At 33.6% G+C, this 15505-nt stretch overlaps 1 protein-coding gene across 1 annotated transcript; it reads left to right on the plus strand.

Annotated features, from left to right (window-relative positions):
• The first annotated feature begins 661 nt into the window (after window positions 1–661).
• On the plus strand, window positions 662–6316 carry LOC145585013 (putative transcription factor KAN4). The gene is made up of 6 exons (XM_081641781.1): window positions 662–1443; window positions 1701–1777; window positions 2020–2068; window positions 2296–2455; window positions 5833–5905; window positions 6037–6316. Exons 1-6 carry the CDS (start codon window positions 942–944, stop codon window positions 6190–6192), a joined length of 1017 nt encoding a protein of 338 aa, XP_081497907.1. The 5' UTR covers window positions 662–941; the 3' UTR covers window positions 6193–6316.
• Window positions 6317–15505: the final 9189 nt, after the last annotated feature.

Raw genomic sequence — 15505 nt, forward strand, 5'->3', positions numbered from 1 at the left:
ATAACCATCACGGCTTAAATATACGTAATGACAACGTAAATTAGAGATTGTTTTAATTCCAAAGTAATACCGAGAAGTAGAAAGGAAAAACATAGAATATTAGCTCAAATATTTTCCCTACTATATCTATATTATCCCCCATAAGTGAATATGTATTAATACAAGTATAATTACACTTTACATAAAAAAAACCTACCGACTTAATGCATATATGATACATCCAGTTGTATTCAATACACTCTTTGCAGCCACGAGAATAGCCTAGTAACAAGTACACAATAAGAACATAAAAATGGTACAAGTTGAGCACAACACCACAATTAAATTAATGAAAGAGAACATGACTAGGAGTGGGATCTACGAAAGGGATAACTAAGATGAATTGATGATGATGAGAACATTAACATACAAGTATTCATAATAAATAAAAATAATAATAAAAAGTCACTCAAAAAATGAAAATTCCTTGAAAAATATTCCATTGAACAGTACCCCATTTGTTTTCTCGTATTCCAACCCATTCCCTCTGCAGAAATTTCCAAAAACTAAATATAACAAAATACCCACCAACACCCTTTCATTTATACCCCTCTTTTTTCTTTCTCTGTTAGTCACTCCTTTTTTTTTTGTTCTTTAAATCCTTAAATACACCTTTCTCTCCATTCAAACCTTTCATCATCCTCTGCAATTCTTTTCCTCTGTTAAAATATTTATTATACAGAGATAAACTTTACATTTATAAACATTATTATTAATATTACAATAAAAATAAAAAAATAATTTAAACTCCTTTCTTTTTCTTGGAGTTTTTAAAAACCCATGCAAATCATAAGGCACTCATGATCTAATTATCATCTATCCTAAGTTCTTATACCAACCAACCACTCCTTTTCAGCGTTGTGTCAATTTATTTTTTTTTGATTTTTTAGATTTGTGTTGATATGAACATGGATCTCTCACTTCAAATCAGCCCGCCTTCAATTACTCTAACAGCCGACGATGACTCGGCTGTTATGAAGGCGGTCACCTTTTACAGTGACCGGAGCTCCACGACTACTGAGTCGGGGAGTAGTAGTGCAGGTAGTGAGATGAACTGTCGTGAGATAACCGATGACAATAATAATATCAGTAATGATCAGCCTATTTTGAGCTTAGGGTTTGATCATATGAGTCATTTTAATGGTTTGAGTATGTCATCATTTAGTGGGTATAGTGGTAATAATAATAGTAATAGTAGTAGTAATTCTTATAATCATCATCATCTTCACCACCAACTTAATCATCATCAGCCTCAAATCTATGGCCGGGAATTCAAAAGGAACTCGAGGATAGCGACGTCGATTTGTGGTGTTAAGAGGAGTGTTAGAGCTCCAAGGATGAGATGGACTACTACTCTTCATGCTCATTTTGTTCATGCTGTTCAATTACTTGGTGGCCATGAAAGTAAGCTTGCCTTTCTTTCTCGATCATAACACATTTATTATTTCAAAAAAAAAAAACTACTTTATTAATGTATTACTTGATTAAGAAAAATCAAGTAAAAACCATTTTAGCTTTGTATCTGTGTAGTAGATACAAAGCTAAAATGGTTTTTCACAGATACAAAGCTAAACAAAAATAATTTAGCTTTGTATCTGTTTATGGAGAAAATCCTATATATATATATTTTTTTTTCTTTTACTTAATTTGATTGTTATCAGGAGCTACGCCAAAATCGGTGCTCGAGCTGATGAATGTGAAGGATTTAACCCTAGCCCATGTCAAGAGTCATTTACAGGTGAGATATTAGAAAAATTAAGTATGATTGTACTTTGTAAATCAGTAAATGGTTTCATGAAATTAAGATTCATTACATTTTTAGTGGGAGGGTGGAAACAAAGGAAGTGAAAAACAAGAAGCATCAAGTATAGAAAGAATAATACTGATAATCTTAATAATGTGGACCCTTTTTATTCTATTTTTCTTGGGTTTAAATTTCTAGAATTAATTTGTTCTATTTGTTGGTGTATTTACATGTAGATGTATAGAACAGTGAAGAGCACTGACAAAGCCACATTATCATCATCAGGTGATTTGGAATTTCTTTTTAGTACTCATTCTCTTGTATTATTATTCTATTTTTCCTACTTATATCTCTTTGGAAAAATAGACTGTTAGTTCTATATATCATTCAGTATGTCGTAGTCCAAAAGAACATAATTATTATCTTTATTATTATTGTTTTTGGTTTTGTTTCTGACAAATTAATTAAAGCTAAGGAAAAAAAAAAAAAAAAAATTGGGGTTGAATTTGCAGGTCTAACATTACATGAGGGAGACCTAATGGGCTCAAACCAAAGGTCAGGGATGATTGATGATCAAGAAGGAATAATAGAGAGAGGATTTTCTTGTGAAAAAGCTGATTCCAATCCTTCTTATTCTCTCAACCCATCATCTCCTCCACCAACAACTAATTTGTAAGGATTTTCCCCCTTAGATTTTTTCTTTATCAAGTAGTGATTAATCAATCTCTGTATACCACTACGTCGTGACATTTATGTGATAAGAAGTATAAATTTTGGATATTGAGGAGCGTACGAGTTTCTTTAAGGGTACTATCGGAATAAACACTGCTATACACGTCTAAATTTAATTGTAAGTAGTGGACACTTGCTATAGAGTACATAATAGAAATTTTACTCCACACTTTTTTTTAGTCTATTATCTTTGAGGATATGAGGGTTGAATACTTTGGTCTTTTGGTACTTTTTTTTTCATTTTAAAAACAAAATAATTTTCCTTTATTGGGTCAAAAAAAGTAAAACCCACAAAAAGTGGAAACACAATAAGAATGCAAACACATATAGACATAATAGACACAATGTACATATATACACAAGAATTGTCTTGATGGTGGTGATTGTTTTTGGGTCCAACATATTATGTCTCTCTTTGTTTATGGTGTAATGAATATAGATTTAAAAGAAATTAAAAATTAAAAATTAGATTTAGAATTACATCTTTCAATAAAAATCTTTTTTCTTACATTGAATTTGGAGAAGAAAAAGGGATCATATCTATGAAACTTTTTGAGTTAAGATATGTTGTGAGTACCCAACTTTCTTTAGTTTTAGGAAGTGGGTATTCAACTTTGTTTTTTAATCAAGTAAGTATTTTAGCTTAACACCGTTAATAATCAACTTTATTTTCTGTCAAAAAATTGTTTATTATAATTCAACTCATGACAAATGACACCAAAAGACTTCTGACTTCTTAACCTTTCAAGCAAAAACACTAAAGGCAAAATTCACTGCCCACTCCAATCTTTTGATTCAAACTTCTATGTAATAATTGATAACGTTAATATGTTAAATATTAATGCTCCTTTAAGACACATTAATTTTTATCAAAGGCAAAATCATGGAAGTACTTTTCAGAGCATCTTTATCAATGGAGTTTCAAACTAAAAAGCTAGTACTTCTAGTCTTCTAGATAAATTTTACCTTTTGCAACATTTTAAATTTTTGGTAGAATTTAGGCAATTAGCTTTCATAATTGAATTAAGCTTTTTATATATATATATATATATATATATATATATATATATATATATATATATATATATATATATTTTGCTTAAATTCTATATATACCTCTGAAATTAAGCTTTTTTTTAATTTGTTGAGGTAGAAGCATAGAGTTATTCATCAGTAGTTTATTCTATTTACTTAATAATGAATTAATATGAAGTAAGGTCATGTTCACTTCACCTTAAAAAAAATAATATTAAGTAAAAATAAGTTCAGTTCAGTAAAAATAATTTCACTTCAGTAAAAATAAGTTCAGTTCAGTTTAATTCAGTTATCTTAAAGAAGAATTATAATCAGTAAAAATAATTTCAGTTCAGCAAAAATAATTTAAGTTCAGTAAAATAATTTATATTCAGCAAATATAATTTTATTTCAGTAAAAATAATTTCAGTTCAACAAGAATAAGGTAAAAAGAACGGGGCCTAAGAAGAAAGAAAGAGGGATTGAAATTATAAGAGACAGGGGAACTAATTTACGAAATATATGTGAAGTATTTCACTCATGAAGAAATAGAAATTGAGAAAAATGATTTTTATTACTTTTTTGACGGGTTTTAGATTTATTTTTTTATTTTATTTTTATTTATTTATTTATTTTTTTTGTGAGAAAGAGGGCTAAGCCCAAATTATTTATAGTTAATAGAATTGATAAGTTAATAGAAATTAGCTTTTGAGTATCCAATTGATTAAAAAATAAATTTGAGTGCCCAATTCCTAAAAAATCAGAAAGTTAAGTAACTATTTACTATGTTAACTCTTTTTAGGTGTTTAAAGTGTTTGTTCTTTTTTGATTTATTCTTCTACATAATAATAACAATATTTAAACTATTATTATTATTATTATTATCTTCTTTGTTTATTCCCATCCGTCAGATTTATGAATGTCCAGATCCCTAAGTGCGGAAAAATTAAAAGTCAAGTAGTAGTTTAGCTCGAATCTCAATGTAATAACTTTGTAGAAGTTGCAGTAAATTTTTTTTTTTTTTAATTTATAGGCTCTTTACTAGATTATCAATCTTTGAACGAGTGAATGAATTATTAAAATTGCAACGTCTAATGTTTTCTTGTATTTAATGTTAATTGTTGACTTGATTTTGCGGGACTGCCGGCCTGCCGGGTGGTATCCTATGAAGCTAGTCCTTCCTATCTCAATGGTTTTTAAAGTGGGAAATTGCTTGCAAATTTAATGTAGGGTAGCACTTCGGATATTTGGATTGTGATTGCACATATTTTTTCTAGTATATTTACATGTTTCTTGAAAGTTATATTTTTTCCGTTTATTTTTAATTACAACAGTGTGACCAGAAATATAGCTCTTATAGTTTAGTCAAATTGTTGTAACTAGATATAAACGAATGAAGTTGTCATAGTTTAGTCAAATTGTTGTAATTAGAAGTGAACGAATGAAGTATGTCACGTTTGAATTAGCGAGGTAATAAATAACAACTAGATTATGTGATTTGTGTTACTTCGAATAAAAACTATAGCTGCAAAAAAACAATAGTCGCGTCTAAACAATTACTTGTTAGTAGCATTGTATTGATGAGCATGAGAGTGATGATCCAATTGTTAAAAAATGGATTTTTAATACTACGTTTTTATCACATCATATTATATCTAGAAATACTCTGTAGTTAATTAGCATAAGAAACACAGATTTTTTGGACGAAACGATTACTTAGTTATGCGTTTTAATGATAAGAGAAATTTTCTTAATATCAAGGTTTAATTTGTATCAAGTGCTCTATACGTGTTTACTCTAGTAGTATAAGAAAGAGTGATCTATTTAATACATTTATTTGAACTTTGAAGATGAGTTAAACGGAAATATTTTTAATACATTGTAACCATACTCCTATGAATCTATGATCAAGCTAAGCTTGACAAACACCTTGTTGAAAAAAAAAAAAAAAAAAAAAAAAAAAAACCATTTTATGGAAATTAATAATGCCCTAAAAAAGTGTGTAATACTGGGATGTGATCTTTGACAAGCCAGTTAATACTTGACTTGGGTCAAGCCCAAAACCGTCACCTTCAAGAAAGCCTTTGTACAGTATTAATGAGAATTTAATCTAATGGGCCATTTATTTTTCCTCTATAAATTTATGTGCAGATTAAATCAGCACAATTTTTATAGTAATAGTTGAATGAAGTTTATTGATATATGATGTTGATGACTTGATCATTTATTCATTCTTTCATTCATTCATTCATTCATTCAATATGCAATAACATTGACGTATTCCTATTGATACTTGTATGCAGAGGTTCATGGTTATCATCCTTAGACGCAGACAACGGAACTCCCTTGATGAACAGCATATATTCTCAAACTCAGGTACAATTTCACATTCACAAGCAACTTTATATCACTGCGATTTTGTGAATATAAAATGACTTTTCTTTTTTTTTTTTTTTTTTTTTTTTTTTTTTAACATTTATATTACTAATTATTATGTGTTTTACTAGGTGGATGGTTGTAATAATGGGGTGAAATTATCAAACATGGATCAAGAAAGGATTGGATCATCTGCCTGTTTTTCATCAGCTGATCATAGTTTGCTGAATTTAGAGTTCACCTTAGGACGGCCGAATTCGAATGAGATCAATCTACTTAAGTGTTAAGATTAATGGTAAAGATGGTTTAGCTAAGCTAGAATTGTCATGTTTAGTTAGTAGTTCTTATGTTGAGGCGATTGGTCCTTGTTCTTGGAACATTTTTCACCAACTTTACTCCCGTAAAGTTTATCAGAATTTCATGATTATAACACATATTTTAGGTCTTTCACAAGCTTAATTAGTTAGTATAAAGCGTGGACCGACCATATGATGTTTGTTCCTTTTTAGGTCTTTTCCAAAACACAAGTAATATATTGACCTAGTGATCTGATCAAGCAAGAAGTTGAAGCCAAACAAACCTACACCATTTTAGGGCATTTAACTATCAACTATTGTTATACTTCGTACTTTGTACTTAAAATTGCATCATACATTCATACTCACTTTGTTACAACTTACTTACCCCATTTCCATTTATAACTTTATGCAAATGAAATTGGAATGGGAAAAAAAAAAAAATGAGTTGGTGGGTTTTAATTTATTAGATCCGCTCAACTTATTTTTGCAAGTCTAGCAAAACATTTTTAACTCTCAATAATGTTTATTTATTTATTTTATCAAACCCAATTAGATTGCAACCATACAATTATTAATAGGAAAAATTGACAAGAATAATCCTAACCTTGCCTCATTCGCTCAAAATAATCTCAACTTTCGATTATTTTTTAATATTCCGAACTATAATATCAATTTGCTTTTAATGGTCCCAATTGACTTGTAACTTATAGAATAGATAATTTTTTATAAAAAAAGTTTAATGTACATGTGTCACTGCATGATTGGTCAAAGTAAGTTTACATTTTATTTAGTTACTAATTAAATCTTAACTAATATTGTAACTATCTATTTTTTTTTTAAGAAAAAAACTAATAAAAAAAAAACACCACAGCACCACTACTCCACCAGCGCCACCACCGCCTAGCCCTCACCCACCGCCCAACCCAGGCAACCAGTCACTCGCACCGCGCTCAGACCCACTCCTCTACGCCGCCCCTGCTGTCGCCCTTCCCTCTAAACCACCACAGACCCACTACAAAACCCCCTCCCTCACCCTCAAAATCCTAAAAAAACCCTTCCCCACCGCTTAAACCGCCCGTCGCTCCTCCTCTAACCCTCGAAACTTCTATTTGCTAGGGTTCCGAGGGTGGGAGAGGTGAAATTTGGGGGTTTTTGCGGCGGGAGAGGTTTTTTTAGGTATTTCGAGGGTTTGGGATTTGGGACGATGACAGGTGGTAGGGGAAGGTGGCTTCGTTGCCGGCACGGGGGGGGGGGGGGGGGGTGGCGAGAGTGCCAGAGGGTGACTGGAGCTGGCGGGAAGGGGTGGTGGGTTTTAGTTAATTAATTTAATTTTTTTAATTTTAAATTTTGTTTTATTTTTTTTTTAAATCTACTTTATTTTTATTGTTATTTTTTTTATCTTATTGACCAATCCCGTTTTGACACATGTTTGATAACTTGTTATAACAAGTTGAATGACCGATTCAGATCATTAAAAGCAAATTGATATTAAAGTTCGGATTATTAAAAAAATAATCAAAAGTTGGGATTATTTTGAGCGAATGCGGCAAAATTGGGATTATTCTTGTCAATTTTTCCTTATTAATAACAAAGGATAGGGAGATAACATAAAACAATTCAAATTCAACTCAACAAGATATTAATTCTACTCCCCCAGTATAGACACCTGATTGTGTCTCCCCAAAAACAAAACCCGGTAATGAATATCTTTCACGTCATTGATTATCGAACAAGGTGAAATGTTAAAGAGACTTGTGAATGCTTCTGTTTTAACAAAAATATTTCTTTTTGTTTTTGAAAATATTCCTTTTTGTACCCTATTTATTAAAAACGTCCATTCCTGTTTAGTTTTGTCCTTGATAAGGGTCCAATAATGGTTTAGTTGGATGGGGCTTGAAAATACCTTTCCAACAATATATTATAAGCCCAATTCCGATGAATAATGAGGAAGTTATGGCCAAAATACTAAACTGGGCTCAAACCGGATTTTACTTACGGCCCAATGATCATGTGAAGGGTCCAAAAGTTTAATCCCATTCTTAAACTAATTAGGATTTATTAGAAGATTCTATTAGTTTCTAAAAGATCTTAATTATCCTTTTTGAAAAGATAAGATCAAAGAGTTTGAAATTGAATAAAACTTTCCTTTTTTTAAGTCCTAATTCTATTCGAAATGAAAGACGTTTAAAGATGATCAGATGTTATTTTTGTTTCTCATAATTTTTTATCCAAATATTATATGGTTGGATAGATCTTGAAATTATCTTTCCAATGATATATTATTATATTAATTTCGAGCTATAACGAAAAAGATATGAAAGAAATACGAAACTCTATCCAAAACTGACACCGTCCCACTATTTTGGACATATCTTTTATTCTACAAAATATTTTAATCTGATTCTAATTGTGTTGGAAAGTAGACTTTAAGATCTTTCCAAAGACATATTATATGACTTATTTTGACTTCTGGATCAAAAGTTATGATAAAAACAAAATCCGCAAAAAAACTATCTCGTCGCGCCGCGCTGGATTCTGTCGCTCTGCGACAGAACCAATTTTATTCTAATTAAGATTCTGACTCTTTTCTATCGTTTTCGGGCTATTTTCTCTATAAATATGGTTGATATTCTCCGTTTTTTATCAACAAAAATTCACAATCATCTAATTCTTTCTCTCTCTCTTAAGTTAGAAGTTTATTCTTTCTCCCTCTTTCTAAGCCTTGCCTTTTCAAACACCATTCCTCCATCACGAGATTTAGACACACCTAGCCAAGCTCGAAGTTGCCTTCGCCCTAGGCGTGAAAGGTTGATAATTTCTGAGGGTTTGGTCCCAAATCCCTATTTCAATTATTTAAATTAATTGTTTGATTTAATATTTTCCTTGAAGTTACCAACGTGTGTATTGTTTTGATAGAAATAGATACAAGGCAACAAAGTAAGTTATTCAATTGCTCTATTTCTTTAGGAATCATGCTTAGATTATTTTAATTCCTAGTATCATGTTAGATTGTCTTTATGATTCCTAGTATCATGTTTAGGGTATTAACTAATATTTTTAATATCATGTATGTTTCTAGTATCATGCTTAGCTTGCTTCCTATTTCTTCTATCATGTTAGTATCATGTTAGGGATAATGCTTTGATCTTTAATGTTTAGTGATATGCTAGGATTTGTTATTAATCATGTTAGTACCATGCCTAGGATCTTGCTAATATTATTATGCTTTATTGAGATTGAACATTATTATTATGATGATGATGATTTGTTGTATCAATTAATTATTATGTTTCTTGATATAATTGTTATTGCTTGATCATGCCCTCTCTTGCAGGATTAAAGGGAATTTGTACTTGTAATCACGCTTAATAAGATAATTAATAATTTTATTTAGGCTAATGTGATTTTAATTCAAGTGATCGCCAATAATAGATTTGTTTGTGCATTAATATTCAACCAACATAGATTAAACAGGTTTAGGATTAATATATTGATTGTATGTTAGTCAAAAAGTGCACATGAATATGAGAAGAATAAAGTAGAGGCCTATTTTTAGGGTAGGTTCAATCTCTTTTAGGTTGGATTTGTACCTTCATCCCCGAATATCCAGTCATGGTTCCAGACCACTATGGAGTTAGCTATCTCATGGATCGTGAAGGGGTGTAACCTTCACCATGTGAATGGTTTACAAGTTCCTAAAACTTGTTGGCGACTCTTTTTCTCTAGCTTCCTTCCCTTTGGACGCCACCATACTTAAGTGTATGATCACAGTGGGGCTCAAGTGTGCGATGATTGAAATATTCCCTACAGTTTTTTGGCGACTCCACTGAGGAGGATTTCTATTTTAATTCCTAAAATTTATTTTGGCAATAATTTAGAATGAGTGGATGAGACTCGAAAATTTCTAAGTATTCATGTGCGTAATTTTGATTGACATTATTGGCATAAGCATAAAAAGGTCCGCATTGGATAGACAATCCGTAATGCGTCAAAAAGATATGATTTTTATACGTAGGAAATTTAATAAATATCTTTCACAACTAGAATTGAAATAAAGCTACGAAAAACTGGAAAATTCTAAGAACAGAAAGCTGCTGAGGCATGTAAGAATTGGCGCTGAGAAAACAGATCCCGTCATAGTGCGATGGCTATGTCGTTGTGCGGCAGTAATGTCGCGTGGCGATAGAGTCATCGTCTCGCGACAGACTCTGTTGTCTCGCGCTAAGTTCTTCCAATACCGAGCCAGAAATCTACCTTCTTGTTTCGACCAGTTCTAGTACTGTTTGCTCGATTCTACTTCCTGATTGTGTTTGTCTCACTTTTCTGAACCCATATGTGTTCTACATATGGCGAAAACCCTCTGAGAATTCACGCTCCATTTATCCAATCGAACGCTCATGGCAATGAAGGGTACATCCGAGTTTGTGAATTCACCAAATCGTGGAAGCTTTAACTTGCAGGGTCCCATCCATACGCGCCAACCCTTCCAAAGGTAAGGCTTTCGCGCGATGCATCCAGACTCATAATCATGGACCCTCTTTGACTAACCCTTATCCTTGAACTTTAGAGAACTAGATCCATGGTTAGGTTGCAAACTCATTGCATCATATTGTGCTTACTTGACTACTTGTGCATCTCTTGTTTGTGCATATTTACACTGACCATTTGTTTGACTTGTGTTTGAGTCTAAATAAACTAATTAATGACTAAAGGACTTTGCTTAATTAATTAACCAATTAGTATGAGTTTTTAAAGTCTAAATAAATTGATCGAACTTGACTTAGTACGTCTATAGGATTTTTCCCTCTAAGGTAGAACACTGAAAACAGACCCAGACTAACGTTTTAGCAATGACGCTGGAGTTTGGCCTGTGGCGCGACACACTAGTGTTCAGCGCGACGCGACAGCAATGTCGCGCTGCGACGGAGCTGGCGCATCGCGACAGTCCCATTGTTTGCGCGATGGTCTAGTTTCCTGCTTGAGTCTTCATGCTGAGTCTAATTAATCAGTTTATTAATGGCATAAATTGTATTATTAGTCCTTAAATGAGTCTAAGCACATAGCCATATGGTCTTACACAAGTCTTAACTTAGTCTTTGTTTGAGTCTAGTCACATGGTCATGACACGAGTCTTGAACATATCACTTACACTCACAAGTATTCACACACTTTGTACATACTCTTTCGACACCATGACCATGTCTTAGATCCATGCATGAGTCTCTCTTTCCGCCATTTGAGTTGGGGTTCCACTCTATTTCCCAATTCTTCCATATCTCTCCATCTACATCATCTTTCCACTCTCTACATGTTTTCTCCATACATATCATTCTCCTCATTCTTTCATGATCTTTTCCCATCCATGCATGTTGAATCGAGTTTGAGTCATGTGATTGACAAGCAAAAAAAAAAAAAAAAAAAAAAAAAAGGGGTAATGATGAAACAAATGCACAAGGCAAGCTTCTCACCAAGATTTCATACTTTCTTTTTCTTTTTTCAAACCCTTCCCCAATAAGTTTAGCATAGGCACCCTTCATCCTCCTTAGATTTATTTCTTAGAGTTTGATTTTTACCCTTCACTTTTTAAATAAAATGAACATTTATTTCCTTGCATATGATCATTGCATTGCATCATGAAAAAAAAAAAAACGCTGGACTAAGCACGAGGTATACTAATGATTTGAGGCACCCCTTGTAGCCATATCATATCACTTTTACCTTTCAAAAATACAATCCTTTCTTGATAAACCACTTTGAGCCTCGTCTAACGATAAACCTTTCTTTTTTCAACCCACATCTACCTAACCTTGGGATGGGATAGTGTGCAACTTATGCAAATTCTAAATACAAAAGCTTGAGTGATTTTATCTTAGATCTCAAAAATTCAAAAAAGAAAAAAAATATTAATAGTGTGCAAAAGGGCAAGTGTTCCAATGTCTTGATATGTACATGTCTTTGATATGAACACATCTCAGATTGCGTCTCTTATTGAGTGCTCGGTACAGTGCCTGAGAAACATGAATGCCAAGTGAGTGATAGACCGCATGATCGGGATTGCCCACACTTATCGAAATAAAAAAAAATGCAAAAGAAAAAATATAAACAAAAGAGAGTTTAAAAGTGAGGAAATCTTAAGCATATAAATACTAAGATTCAAAAGCAAGGTTGCACACCTTGGGGGCTTATCTAGGGTCTTGAGCCTTTATCCCCTTTCTTCTTCAACCTTTAGCTTAACCGCGTTACAACCCTTAAAAGACCTCCTTGAGGTATACACACACTTATGCAAGGTTCGGCTAGAGCTACGTTCAGCCTAATTCCTAACGGATACGTAGGCAACCTCACATTGGGGTGCGGCCGTAATAAAAATGCATTTATATTTACATTCAAACATGATCATATGAAAGGATCTCCAATGCTCATCCCTTTCCATTTAGAGCTAGACTTGGGGGCTTGATTCTTACATCATTAGCCTACCTAGCCTAAGAGTCGCCATCATTTGACTCTTTTCAATATTTTTCCACACACTTAGCCCTTGCGGCCAAACTGTAGTGTCATTTTCACTCACATCACAGATACATGACCAAATAAACCTTCCCATAGGAACCCTTTGCCATGAAATCTTAAACGTTGAAGCATGCCTTGTCATATCAAGATCACTCATTATCATAAAACATCATTGCGTCACAAAGTATAAAGTACTTAGCCTCCGCGCCTAAGTTACCCAAATACTTTCATCATCAATCGAGATAGTCTGGCATTATCAATCCTCGCACAATGAGATGCAACATCAATGCATACACTTGATTAAGCTCATTCAACATGCACCCTCAAACACTTCACTTCTTCCTTTTCACGTCTTTCTTTTTCGGGAGAAAGTTGGTACCCTCCACAAAAATGACGAAATTTTTTTGCTTTTCTGCATTTTGAGTAAAACACATTACAAAACAATGCACACACAAGTCATGTACGTTAAGTCATGTCGTATCATATCACATCGAATGGAGTCTACACACACGTGTCAAATCACATAGAGTCAACCTCAAGTTAGTCAATCACTAAACCTTGAGTCAACCTCAAGTCAAAGCAATCATAATGTCAAGCACAACAAACCTTAGGTCAACCCTAAGAAAAACATAAGCAAAGTCCTGTAGTCTAAAACATAGATGCAGGTGCACTAAGTCCCAGACGGACAGGTGATCTTTTCAAAGGTTTAAGGCAAAAGACGCAAGTTTTTTCAAGACATGACAAGCTATCACTTCCAAGGCGTGAAGATGAGAGAATTTGACAAGACGACTCAAGGCGTAGTGGTCTTTGACAATATCCCCTAAAGATATGGAAGATGTCACCTTAATTCGAGAAGACGGCTCAAGGCATAGTGATCTTCGACAACATTCCCTAGGATGAGAAAGTTGTCACCCGATTTGAGAATAGCTCAAGGCGAAGCAATCTTGGACGACGTTCCCTAAGATGTGGAGGTTGTCGAACAAAACAACTTTGATTCAACAAAAATTGATTGTGTCCTAAGGCATGGACGACTCACACAGCAAGTTTCTCAAGGCAAAGACACCCATAATTATCGGACAAGTTTTCCCAAGACGAAAAGAAATTATTGATTGATGCACACTTCCCAAGGCGTAGAAGTTGGAAACTGCATCCCAAGGCATGGGTACTTAGTGGAATTTCACCTGCGAGCTACTCAAGGCGTAGGAGCTCACAAAAAGACTCTCAAGGCATGGAAACTGTTAAACTGTTAGACTTCCCAAGGAGTGGAAAATCATCATTCAAAAGACTGCTCAAGACGAAGGAGTCTACGACATGTTGCCCGAGGCGAGGAAATTTGTCATCATTCATTTGTGAGTTTCTAAAGGCGCAGAAGCTCATGACAAGAATTCCCAAGGCGTGGAAAACCATCATCCAATGGATCACTCGAGACATAGTGGTTCACAATAAGAATTCCCAAGGCGTGGAAGACCGTCATTCAGTGAATCGCTCAAGACGTGGCGGTTCGCGGTAGAATTCCCAAGGCGTGGAAGATTGTCGTCCAGTGGATCGCTCGAGGTGTGGTGGTTCGCGGTAGAATTCCCGAGACATGGAAGGACGTCACAGCAAAACTGAAGATGATTACAAGTAGAGTCACCTTCGACTATGTTCCCTAGCTTGCGGAAGATGGTCACAAAACAGCAAAAGGTTTCTACAAGCGGGGCAATCTTCGGCGATGTTCCCTAGCTTGTGGAGGTCGTCATAACACAAATACAACAACAAATTCGGTTACCCCAAAGATGTGTGCTCGACGGTGCAAGATACGCGTTTCTTAACTCTTTTATCTGTTTAATAAACGCTTGTTTGTAGGTATCAGCGTTACAAGAATGATTTAGGATCGCAGAACATTCAGAATCATTCTCCATCCCTATCGCTACTTTGACTTTGGTTTTCGAAACTTACGTTTCCCAAACTCAGTCAAAGTGGGGGCTTATGTAGACACCTGATTGTGTCTCCCCAAAAACCAAACCCAGTGATGAATATCTTTCACTTCATTGATTATCAAACAAGGTGAAATGTGAAAGAGACTTGTGAATGCTTCTGTTTTAACAAAAATATTTCTTTTTGTTTTTTGAAAATACTCCTTTTTGTACACTATTTATGAAAAAAGTCCATTTCTATTTAGTTTGGTCCATGATAAGGGTCCAATAATGGTGTAGTTGGATGGGGCTTGAAAAGAACTTTCCAACGATATATTATAAGCCCAATTCCGATGAATAATGAGGAAGTTATGGCCAAAATACTAAACTAGGCTCAAACCAGATTTTACTTACGGCCCAATGATCATGTGAAGGGTCCAAAAGTTTAATCCCATTCCTAAACTAATTAGGATTTATTAGAAGCTTCTATTAGTTTCTAAAAGATCTTAATTATCCTTTTTGAAAAGATAAGATCAAAGAGTTTGAAATTGAATAAAACTTTCCTTTTTTTTAAGTCCTAATTCTATTCGAAATGAAAGAAGTTCAAAGATGATCAAATATTATTTTTGTGTCTCATAATTTTAGCTCGAAGTTTCCTTCGCCCTAGACGTGAAAGGTTGATAATTTCTGAGGGTTTGGTCCCAAATCCCTATTTCAATTATTTAAATTAATTGTTTGATTTAATATTTTCTTTGAAGTTACTAACGCGTGTATTGTTTTGATAAAAAGAGATACGAGACAACAAAGTAAGTTATTCAATTGCTCTATTTCTTTAGGAATCATGCTTAGATTATTTTAATTTTAGTATCATGTTAGGATGTCTTTATGATTCCTAGTATCAT

The sequence above is a fragment of the Chenopodium album genome, chromosome 16, assembly GCF_948465745.1.
Source record: "Chenopodium album chromosome 16, dcCheAlbu1.1, whole genome shotgun sequence".
NCBI classification, from domain to species: domain Eukaryota; kingdom Viridiplantae; phylum Streptophyta; class Magnoliopsida; order Caryophyllales; family Amaranthaceae; genus Chenopodium; species Chenopodium album.